Source organism: Colias croceus, chromosome 26, assembly GCF_905220415.1.
Source record: "Colias croceus chromosome 26, ilColCroc2.1".
NCBI classification, from domain to species: Eukaryota; Metazoa; Arthropoda; class Insecta; order Lepidoptera; family Pieridae; genus Colias; species Colias croceus.
The window spans coordinates 5,479,879-5,492,598 of NC_059562.1; the positions used below are offsets into that span (position 1 = coordinate 5,479,879).

Here is a 12,720-nt window from a genome sequence, read left to right on the forward strand (position 1 = left end):
ACTCGATCCAGATTCTAATAAATATATTATACACATTATGATTAACATTATACATATAACACGTTATACCTAATAATTATAAATGTATTCTAATAAATCACAACGTGTTACAAAATGTATGTTATATAAGTAGTTGGTACTAGTTGGTACTTAAACATTCATTACCTTTAAATTTAATTTCTTACAGAAAATATTTATTTCTAACAAGATCTTAGACTTTAGGTCTTTATTCAAATATTCTTATTAGAAATATCTGATTAGAACATAGAAGACATCTATTATTGTAAGCTCTTATGTATTTAGTAATTTTTCTTGTGGTAAAAAAAAAATATTTTGATAGGTAGGTAAACCGAATTCAGTTTTCAATAGAACAACAGAACCAAAAAGCCACCTTCAGATATAACATAGTAAAAAATTGTACATTACAGTGTGCATAAAATTATAAACAAAAAAGAACTCTACCTATCGTAAACAAATGGTAGTGGTTAATCTTCCATCTCCAGACAATTACAGTTTTTGTTCGAAAAACGTTAGTTGGAGCGTTCCTGGAGCCGAGATCACGTATGGTGATAAAATTACAAAGTTTTCACATTAGCCAAACTTTTATTACACTTATCTTTGGGGAGGCAGGTATGGGCAAAAATATTTGGAATTAACGTCGACTGCGATAGAATCGAGTCGAGTTTTTTATGAGTTTTATAATGATTATTTTTAATGGTATGGCATCTAAAATTGATGAATTTTAACTTTAAGTTGTTATCAGACTCTTTTTATTTTACCTAATATTGTTAAAATTATCACTAATGTAAAGTGTCGTAGATTTTAGATTACCCAAGTAGGTACGTTTTTTTTTATATATAAACGAAATGTTTATACGCAGTTTTATGTATCAAGACTATAATATTGTGTAATCAATTATTCAATATTCATAGAGATAATTTATTTGAACTCTTCCTAATGAAATTTAATTTTAATTGATAGACTTCCGATTATATGATTATGTACCCTATAGATAGTGTTTTATTTTAGGTAACATTTATCATTTATGCGTAGTTAAGGATAAAATTTTGAATAAGAATGTTACACCATTTTGAGTTATTTAATACTGTGCCTATACCTACATATTTTTAAAATGTCAATATAATTAACAGATAATTAATTTGTTTATTAGTAAATAAATAAACTGAATTATTTAAAAACCTCCATCCATAATTAAACAAAGTACCAGGCGCACATAAAAACAAGAGAGCAGCGCAATCAGAACAAATGACCGAAGCTAAGCAAGTACGGAGAGAGTTTACGACAATGCCTATAAGAAACGGGCGTTGTGTTATAAAATTTGCATTCGGCTGCCGACGGGTGGTGCAGGCGGAGGCGGCTGGGTTATGTGGAGACGGCTTTTTTATATTTTTTTTTTATATTTATATATTCATAAGGAGAAAATTCTAATATGGTAGGTACAAATTGATTCGTATTGAAACAATTCTAATATTCTAGGAGGTAGCAACGTTGACAAGTGAGCATTTTAGTATAGTTGGTTCTTTGATATGCTGTTCCTCTTGCTATTTCGGTTACAGTCCGGGCTGTCTGGCTGGCCGCAGTGGTTGCGTTTATTAGTGCGCATCTTATCTGCACAGGAAAATATCCTTAATTTAAAGTCATTTTTTAACGCGTAATTTTTAATCTTTTGCCTTTAGATAGATCCATTAGACATACATTTTTTATTGCAAGACGTTTTTTTCGTTGTTAAATAGGTGCCAGACGCAATTTTTATTTCAAAATAATTAAAATATCATCGAAATAAGTGAAATTCCATCAACATGAGTCCCAGTGAAGGATAAGTAATCACTGTTTTACTTATACTATATATAATATTCATTTTACTATTTACAGTTTTTTGCAACAATCTACCATATCGCCTCCTTTTTCCCATCGAACCTCAAATAGGACGTTAATGTAAACTTGATAAAAACCAAATATCATCAAGAAATTAAAGACTTTTTAACGGATTTTAAACGCGATTTATTCATTGTATTATTTTCCCAAGTCTTTAATTTCAAAATGTATAATATTCGCGTAAAATAAAACACTAGAAAATACAAATATCATCAAATTCATATTTATACCCAAAAGTGTAATAAATATGAAACCATCTATTAAAAATATTAGTTTACTAATTATTCAATATAAGTATTAAAAAAGGATAATATAATATAAATAATAAAGTTATTACTTACCTTTTAAGCGGACTCATGTTGATGTAATTTCACTTATTTCGATGACATTTTAGTTATTTTGAAATAAAAATTGCGTATGGCACCTATTTTACAACGAAAAAAACGTCTTGCAATAAAAAAATTATGTCTGATGGATCTATCTAAAGGCAAAAGATTAAAAATTACGCGTTAAAAAATGACTTTAAATTAAGGATATTTTCCTGTGCAGATAAGATGCGCACTAATAAACGCAACCACTGCGGCCAGCCAGACAGCCCGGACTCTAACCGAAATAGCAAGAGAAACAGTATATCAAAAACCCAACTATACTAAAATGACTTTTTTTTAAACGTTGCTAGCTCCCGTACTATAATAAGATACATTTCGTCACTATTAACTACTAATAAGTAGTCTAATTTTATTTACTTAATTTAGGTTTTAAAATACATTTAAAATATGCTTTTTAAATGGTTCTTTCAAAATTGATTAACATATTTTCTTTTGCATTATCTATATGCACACCAAACGAAATCACTACTTGGTAGATTCATTGTGAGTTTAAGTAAGAAACTATTGGGCATTATAATAACGTTACTAGACTCTACGTTATTTAAAAAAAAAACGTTGAGATGGTTGTTAATCATCTCAATAGATGTCGCGCGGTGTGTCCCTTAGACACATAAAACTGAAATAATAGAATAAATTCGATCGCTCTGGCGGGTCACGAGTGGCTGAATTGGTCAGGAATCCCGCCTCGTGATTGAATTTTTTTCTATTTTTTTATAAATTTATAATTATTATTGTTGTTTCTCTTTATAATTGGTAACTAATAAAACTGACTAGTCAAGTTAAGTAGGTACTATATTATATACTATATATTATGTGGAATTACTACAAACACAAAATAACATTCCATTAACATAATATACCTTCCTATAAGAAAATCTTATACCAAAAATACATAATATTACACAAGAGGCAATGTAAAAATAATGATCCACATAAATTTAGCCCTGGAGGGTTGGCCAGCCTCCCGAAGGCGAAGCGGGTGGTTTTTAACAGGAAAAAGGAGGGTTGGAAAATTTCCATTTTCTTAAGTCTTTCGCTTTGCAGCAGTTTTTGATTAACGGACGGCTAGGGCGAATCTCATTATGTATTCATCCCCCTCTTATTTACTTGGGGGTATCGCGGATTCTTATGTTCTATTGATCGATGCGATATGAATATACTTTTTGTGTTGTATTTTTGTATGATAAGGTATTGGAGTTTATGATTTTTCAGTTAATTGGTAGGAAAGTAGGTAATAGTTCCAATAAAACCTATCAAGGTCTAGTCAGGTACATTTAAAAATAAGATGAAAGATAATTACGTCACGTAGGAATGGTTTAAAAATAAACCAGTCTAATGTCAGAATTTACGCATTTATAACCAAGTCGCGGGTTAAGATGATTGTTCGTAGAAGTCGTGTTGAAATAAGTATGTCCAGTTGTTTCAAATTATTACTGTAACATACAGATTGACGAACTATTTTGCTGTCTTTTACTAGGTATTTAAGCTTAGTAACCTTTTCAATTCAGCCTACCTTCGTTTTATTTTCTTACAGATATAAGCAACCATACTAGACAAGTACTGCGTGTTGATGTTGATAGGAGTCACATTATTAACGTAAGCTTTGTAGTTCAGTTATTTCATAAGTGATATAAGGCCCGTTACACATATTAAAGCTGTAACTATGAGATTTAGTATTTACTTTTAAGTTTTTATAAAAATAATATGTGTAATAAATTGTTCAACAAAATAAAATAAATAAATAACTATATTATATAAATAAAAGTTTATAAAATTTCATTTATTTTGCCTAGTTAAGATATGTTTTCTCCCATCGTTTGGAGTGATAATGTGCAGATAGGTATGTAGGTACCTAAATGCAAAAATAATGTCTTGCACGCTCATATCTAGAATCGAACCTTCGACGTTTTGATTGAAGTTTGTTCCAACTTCTAACTACTACTGAGCTTGCTGTTGTGCTATATTCTTTATCTAGGGAGCAGGAGGAGACATACCTACTTTGGAATAGGTACGTATTACGTTTTCTTTGGTAAGTAAAGAACAAGATGTTACGTGGATATTACTTACATTACTATTTACATCTATATTACATAAATATAGTATATAAAATATTAATAAAATTTTGTTTTTTATCACTCCAAAAAAATACAAGAATTATTTTTATACAATATTTTTGAGCTTATGTGAAGGAGGGGAGGCTTATGGGATGCCATTACGGTGATGAATATTTAAAACAACTTCATAACCAAATACATGATTAGGCACTGTGCAGATTGTAACGTAAGATACTATTATATAGAGGATGTGGGTTCGAATCCTACATACGATTTTCTAGGAATACCTGGGTATATAATATTTTTACTGTCAAAAATAATATTATGTACTTACGTAGATATTTAATAGCTAAGTAGAGGAAGAATTGAATAGGTAGATAACTACTAAAATTATAAATGCGAGAGTACCTAGGTAAACTCTGTTTCTGTTCCGCTTTCACGTCTAAATCACTGAACCGATTTTGATAATAATTCGTGTAGATATAGACTTGGATTTGAAATAGGGATGCAGCTTATATCAGAAGTGAAGAAAATTTAACTTTTACTAAAGTGTATGGTGAAGTTATCGTATAATAATGTGAAAAGGGTGCAAAGCTAGTTTCAAATAAATCCTATGCCCCTCTGGTTGTCTTGGATCAATTAGCAAAATATTCTGTACTATTATTATGTAGGCTCCGTAACTAAACATTAGGTAACCATAATGTATCTAGTGTTTTTTTTTACATTCAATTTGCAATTTTAATACTGTAGATAGTATGAAATATGAATTACAGCTTGTTATAATACTTAGATAGGTACTAGATACCTACCTATAAAGTAAAAAGAGTGAAATCGTAAGGTTTTAATGAAAATCGATTGAGTAATTTTATTTTTATCACGTAACTAGGTATGCGTTATTCAAACTTACTTGGCTATTTGTAGGTACTTATTTTCTTTTTAGTAAGATCCTCACTTTCACTAAAATTCCTGCACGAAAAATTACCTAAGTACTTCTCGACTATGCATGTTATACCTACCTTTTTGGTTAATACTAGATTTAAAAATATTCTATCATATCAAAAAATCAATCTCGAGTTATAATTATTAGCTTATTATTATAATTACTGTATTAATTTATATATTTTTAATTCCAATTCAAAATTTTCTATAGCTATTATTACTGCTATTCCCCAATAGATGGCGCCACATGTAATAAAATTTATAATTCTTATTCTAGAAGATGCCTTATAAAATAATTATTGCTAAGTATAAAAATATTTTTAACAATCAATAAAACTTATTCTTTAAAGAAAAACAAACATTTTAAATAAATAAGTAAAAAATGTGCAACATTTATGATGTTCTGAGAAAAACATAGATGGCGCTGTTACAAGCATTTGTCTTAGTTCTTTAAAATATCAATAGATGGCTCTGTAATCAATTGCAAACAAGTCTGTATTTTGTAGCTTGTGCCAAGTAAAATTTATTATATTTTAGTAGGCAGAATAGACACGATGATTGATTAAATGAACTCATATTTTTTTTATAACAACTAGACTGCGTATCCATTTTAACATCGTAACATTTACAGTTATTATGCATAACAATGTATATCCAATAGAATTTTTAGACCAAAAACTTCATCAGAAATTAAATTAAAAAACATATGACGTCATAAGCACGGAAACTTTTAATTTCTAAAATCGCATAAAACGTGTAAGATTTTCTTAACAAATTACTAATTTCACGCCAAATTAAATCCGATAACAATAAAATAGGTTAGGAATTAATAAGTCTTTTGCGATGTTATAGTGCAAGTGGAACACGTGGAGGGAAAAATGATTAAATATTCTGTGTTTGTGTTATTATTTATATGGCCAGCTGATTTAGAAGGTAATGCCTATTTTGAGGGTTCCGTACCGAAAAGGTAAAACGGGACCTACTGAGAGTTCGTTGTCTGTCTCCAGGCTGTATATCTTATAAAACGTGATAGCTAGAAAGCTGAAATTTTCACAAATGATGTATTTCCGTTGCCGCTATAACAACAAATCCTAAAAATAAAAATAAAAATTAAGGGCCCCCCTGTAGTACGGAACCCTTCGTGCGGGAGTCACTTGGCCGGCTCTATTATTATTATAATCATATATCATATCACCGACAATAAGCATAAGTCTTCTTCAGGTTAACAATAGATGCAATCCTTTATTTGTGCAAAATTTTATAACCTACTTACGAACTTTACTAAATTTTGATCAAGTACTATGTCTATTTAGGTACCTAATTTCCAAACTAATTAAATTTAAAGCTACATTAGGATAATAATAGCTGAAAGAGTTACGACTCTATTTAATTTAAACATCAATTTATTTCCAGAATACGATTTACTCGTGATACCAATACCAAAAATAAAAAGCCCAAAGAGAACAGAGTACCTCCGAATACCACTATTACCCAAAAAAAGAATAGCCAGGAAAGATAACTTATATAAATTAGACATAGAACATTATGACGAACCTACAGAACATCCTGATATAGATAGTTTTGATTATAACAAAGACAGAGAAATGCTAGATAAATATGAAGTTTCTCAACGTTTGGACAATGATGTAGTTAATTTATTTGGTGAAGATAAAATTGTGGGTGGTTATGAAGTTGATATAAGTTTGTATCCGTATCATGTGGCCTATGGGACTAATTGTGGTGGAGCTATAATAGATAGACGATGGGTGATCACGGCTGGTCATTGTGGGTAAGTATAATGCCTTCAAAATTGGTAGAAATTGGTTTTTATTGGATAGTGTTATGGAAATAAGGCTAGATGAATTTTGAAAAGTATGTCTTCAGTGATCGTCAAACATTATTTTGCACATCACTGATCAAATAGTAAGCTTTAAACAGGAAATAGCTGGTGAATAATTATTGACACTATCAGTGCTAGAGTTTTATTTAGGTATTCCTTGTTGTTTTTTAATGTTCAGTACAAACTTCACAACGATTAGGAAATTCAGTACGACGTGACGGTGGATTTTTGGAAATAACAATTATAGTCGCGTAGGAAGATTGTGATTTTTTCATTGATTTCTAATGCTCGCGCTCTGAGCGTGCTAATATGTTATTTGAGTTTGCTTTTCGCGACATATTTTTTAATTTTTTTAAAGCAATGATACCTTATCCATCCATCCATAACTGTTTGGATTGTTTAGCTTATTCCATTAGATTTTCTTAACAATAAATAAATAAATTTTAACAAAGTCTAATATAGTCTTATCTTTGCAACAGCAAAAAAGAATACGTAAGGGTTGGATCAAAATACCTAAACCAAGGAAGGAAGATAGGGATCAAAAATAACTACATCCATCCAATGTGGACTGCTAAGACAAAAGAACATCCTTTTGACTTTGACTTTCAATTACTTGAACTGGAAGAATCTTTGAAATTCGACGACCACATCCAACCAATCAAACTTGCTCATATAGAAGATATGGTGATTGGTAAAGTTATTACCGTCACTGGTTGGGGTAATACGGAGGAAAACGTAAGTAGAGTTAAAACAGAAAATTGGTCAATTTTGTAACCTGTTTTTTCATAAATAATGGTACCCAAAAGGGTAAAGGGAATTGTCTTCAGACAAGTAACATGTCTTGTAAACGACTGTTGTTTTTTAATAAGTATATGTAAATTCTATTTAGCCTGAGATTTTTTCATGATTTATCATGAAAAAGTCTGTTCAACTTAAACTTTGAAAGTGTGTTTTTTTATCAGTTATTCATTTTTAGCTTATTCATTCGCCTATTCATTCACTACCTTTTTAATTTGACAAAACTCAACCGTGTCATTATTATTTTAGGGTCCATATTCCAACGTGCTACGAGCAGTTCGTGTACCAATCATTTCCAAAGAGAACTGCCAACATGTACCGTTCCCGTACTTCCGAGGGTCTCTAACTGCTAGAATGTTCTGCGCTGGATTCTCTGAAGGGAAGAAGGATGCTTGTCAGGTATTTTGAATTAAGGATCTGTTAATAAGTAGGTATATAATTATATAAATTGTATTTTTAAATTTATCTACTTATGAATCTACTGAATAAAAAATTAGGATTAGATTTCTACAGGCGTTCAAAAGGCATAATTCTTATATCCGACTATTTGTTAAAAATTAATACATACTCAAAAAAGTAATCACCATAGTAATATTGCGATGGAAATGTATCATCAAACAAATTAAACAAACAAATTAATCTTTAGCCTAGTGTCAAACATTACAACAAACATAATGTGCGTAGGACGTGCGAAGGTTTAAAGTAATGAATATACAGTTACATTTAGTATTTTCACAATACATAAAATTAATATTATCTACATTACAGGGTGATTCAGGTGGACCTGCAGTGCACCAGGACAAGTTACTAGGCATGGTGTCCTTCGGCTACGGCTGCGCGACACCGGGCTCTTTTGGCGTCTACAGCAAAGTCGCCAAAGTACGGCCCTGGATAAAGGAGATAACTCACTTGCATTTTGATTAAATAATGTTTTGTAATGTGTTTTATTTTTCCTTGTTTTTAATGAACTTCCCTGTTTCATTTTTTATCTAATAGGTAATATAGAGGAAAGAGATAACGTTTTGTTTAAGTTTGTACAGGAAAAATCTCAAAAAACTACTAAACCAATTTTGATATTTCCTCAAACTTATAGGAAGTTTTTCGGTGATATAAATTACAACTGTCCTTAAGGCTAGGATTTTCCGGAGTATTAGGCATTTTTGCTGTCCCAGAACGCGCGAAATATATCTCGCGCGCGTGCGTCTAAGATGAACTTGCGTGACCCCGCCGCCCGCCACAGTATAAAATATTCAGTAATATCAGTGGCTTTCATATTTATTAAATTCGAATATATTTATTAAATATGAATACATATTATTTATAGGATACAAAAATGAAATAAGGGTTATTTTAATTTTATAAATTTTTTTTTAAACATAAATAAACAAGGCGCAGGTAGGTTTTTAAGCTAAAGATTAATAGCAAACAGTGCAGTTCGCAGGTCCGTGATATGCAATGACTACGGAATGGTCGTGCCCGACATGCTCTTGGCCACTTTTTCAAAAACAACGCAAGTTAAATTAAACACAAATTCTTAAATAAGGCATGTTTTGTCAAAACATAAATTAATTAAGTATTGTCTACCTTACATGTCAGTTGTCAGTAACAGAGTGTCAGTTAAATAATTCTGCAATGCAATGCAACCAATGCAATAATTCTGCAATTTTTTGTTCTATATTTATATGCCTTTTAATACTCTATCCTTTTAAAATACTCTTGAGTATTTTATTGTATATAAACACTTATGACAATAATGGCAATGTAGCTGGGTTTTAATTGGAAATCCTTTATGTTGGCCGATGATCATAGAACGTTATTGTTATATATCTAAGTTCATCTTTTAAAATTCTTAAATATTTAGTTGTCGATTTCGCAGCACCGGCTGGACATTTTGATCACCCTGGACTGGCTGAAAGTAAGTCCACACTGTGTAGACTTTCTAGCCTCATCTGACAACCTACGAATTAAATATTCCATTATAATTATTTCACCCCACAAGTAGATATATAGGGTGGTTTTAGGACCTCCTGCCAAATTTAAATCAGTTGTTCAGATCAGACCATGAAACTGAACAATTTTTCCAAAGAAACATTAAAAAGTAAAAAAAAATCAGACTTCCAATACAAAACCGACCACATGATCGAGTAGTTTTCTATGGAAGGATTTTTTCTCATTTCGACTCGTGCATGTTTCTTTGTAAAAGGTGTTCAGTTTCATGGTCTGAACAACTGATTCAAATATGGCGGGAGGTCCAATAATAATCATGTATACACACGAGTACCTCTACTGTTATTATCTATACTGTCCCTCTTTTGTCGTTTATTTATTTTTAATTTTTTAACAAAACTTATTTAGTTTATGTCACAATATAAATAATATGTATGTGTATCCTAATATCATAGTTATTATTGCACTACCCATTTATGTATTTTGGTATTTATTCCTCTATTGTACCAAAGGTTGTCTGGAAGAAATCGCTCTAAGCGATAAGACCGCCAATTGTACTTAGTGTAAGTTATATTTAAGTGTTTGTATTTCTTGTTTTGTTATCTTTAAGTGCAATAAAGTATTTATAAATAAATAAATAAATAAAATACTATTATGTATATGTATATATCTTTTGGTATGGTATATTATATCTTATTTTAGCGTGTATGTATTTTTAATATCATCTAATTATGTTTATTTTATTTTTTTTTACCTACCTCCGCTGTAGTAATATTGTTTTTCACACAATCTGTTGGTTGCCTGGAAGAGATTACTTGTTAGTAATAAGGCCGCCCTCTGTGTTGTTTGTACTAGTTTAAGTTCTATTGTACCTACTTATGTTATGTTGGCAGCACAATAAAGTGTTTAAAATAAAATAAAATAAAAAAAATTCACGGCGGCGGGAGTCGGTGAGCGCACGACTCGACACAGGTCTTACCTCAACAAAGCCTCGCGGGCATTTGAAGGACCGCGCGGCCTCGATTTCGCGCGTATCTTGGTTTATTTTTTTATGTGATTTAAACTATATTCATTCTTCAATATTTTATGACACTTTGCCCTCCGTAATAGTAATACCTACCTAAATATGCATTTTCAAAATGTCTATGTTATTAAACACACCTATAAAATTGAAAAAAACGGCGCAAAACGGGTTGACTTCCCGATTTTTTTTGATCGTACAAAGTAATTGATATCGTGTTACCGACGACACTCTGCCTTCAAATAGATCTTTGTGTGTAAAATATATTTTTTCCAGTCGAAAATAATGAATATTTCATTGTTTATAATTAATCTAAAAAAGGGCAATAATCGGAAATCCTCGCCTTAAATTTTTATTCAAAACGTGTACGGAACGTGTAGATAATTATGATACTTGTCTTTACTTGAATGTTTATTTACCATGGAGCAATTTTTATAGTAGGTATTTTACCAGTTACATTTGCCCCGAAATTGTAGAGTTACCTTTTAATAATTAAAAATATTAAATTTCTTAGAAAATAAACACAATGTGGATTACCTAAGCCTGTAAACTTTGCATTTAAATCTCATTTACATATACGAACGTCTGTTCGTTGTACCATCTCAAAAATACATAAAAATACTACTTATTTTTACGTGCGTTTTATCGATAATGTCTTTTGAATTTATTTTTCTTTTATTTCACCCTGTGATTGTGTTCTGGTGAGTGGCAGTATTTTATTTATTTATTTATCGAAACAGAACTATTCTTTGTACTTACAGTAATACTAGATTTTGGTATCTACATACATAGAATTTAGTAACGATACGTTAACAAAAATAAAAACAAAACGGAGTTACATATTACGTGCGGCTACATGCATCCAAGCACCTGATACAGAGGCCTATTTGTACTGCTAGCAAAAATATCAAATATCATTTAAGAATTTTAGTATCAATTATAGGTGTACACACTATTTGCAAAAAGTTATCTTATTGTAGTTTTCTCGACAAAAAGTATTTCAGGTAAGCAACAAACTTCACCCATAAACAAAACATAATAATTGAAATAGTCATATTGAAAGTTAGAGAATATAAATTATTATTGATATAGGTATCATTATCAAGAACTTTCTCAGACAATAGGATTTTAGTACGCTTTATATTTTCTTTAGCAAATACTGCGCTTCGCGGTTTCACCCGCATGGCTCCGCTCCTGTTAGTCTTAGCGTAATAATATCTAGCCTTCCTCGATAAATAGGCTATCTAACACCGCAAGCATTTTGCAAATCGGATCAGTAGTTCCTAAAATTAGCGCGTTCAAACAAAGAAGCTTCAGCTTTATAATATTAAGTATAGATTAGAATAATATAATATGGACAGTATTTTAGGAGGACATAACATAACTATAGACCAGGCCCCATACCAAGCCAATTATGGTGATGTCTGTGGTGCTGTCATCATTCACAAGAAGTGGCTGCTTACCAGTGCACATTGCGGGTGATTACAATAAATCAAACATAAATATTTATTTACACAAGTAGACTTCTAGATGCACGTTTCAATTGTTATAATATGGATTAATATTTTTCATTTTTCACCTATATACAAATCATAATCATCATTGCTGTAAATATAACCTTACTTTTTATCGTAGCTCTAAATGAAACACGTTGTTTCAAATATTCTGTCTACTTTTATTTTCCTAATTTTCATCATTAACATCACCATCTTATTTTTGACAAAACTACAAGCAAACAGATTTAAAATTAGAATTTTAAAATTGTCATATCCACAAAGATGACGAAGGTCCAGTCAAGATTTTTGATTCTAGGACATTGCAGAAGTTTCTTCGGCA

General features: G+C 30.8%; 1 protein-coding gene across 1 annotated transcript; it reads left to right on the forward strand.

Annotated features, from left to right (window-relative positions):
• The first annotated feature begins 6,120 nt into the window (after window positions 1–6,120).
• Window positions 6,121–8,863, forward strand: LOC123703542 (trypsin 5G1-like). The gene is made up of 5 exons (XM_045651596.1): window positions 6,121–6,211; window positions 6,692–7,067; window positions 7,598–7,853; window positions 8,166–8,315; window positions 8,685–8,863. The coding sequence occupies exons 1-5, from the start codon at window positions 6,157–6,159 to the stop codon at window positions 8,838–8,840; spliced, it is 993 nt and encodes a 330-aa protein (XP_045507552.1). The 5' UTR covers window positions 6,121–6,156; the 3' UTR covers window positions 8,841–8,863.
• The last annotated feature ends 3,857 nt before the right edge of the window (window positions 8,864–12,720 follow it).

Bases quoted from the DNA above. Each gene is read 5' to 3' on its own strand.
- LOC123703542 (XM_045651596.1), top strand. From the start codon at position 6,157: ATGATTAAATATTCTGTGTTTGTGTTATTATTTATATGGCCAGCTGAT. The intron at 6,212-6,691 runs GTAATGCCTATT...ATTTATTTCCAG, and splicing joins ATGGCCAGCTGATTTAGAAG to AATACGATTTACTCGTGATA. The intron at 7,068-7,597 runs GTAAGTATAATG...TCTTTGCAACAG, and splicing joins ATCACGGCTGGTCATTGTGG to CAAAAAAGAATACGTAAGGG.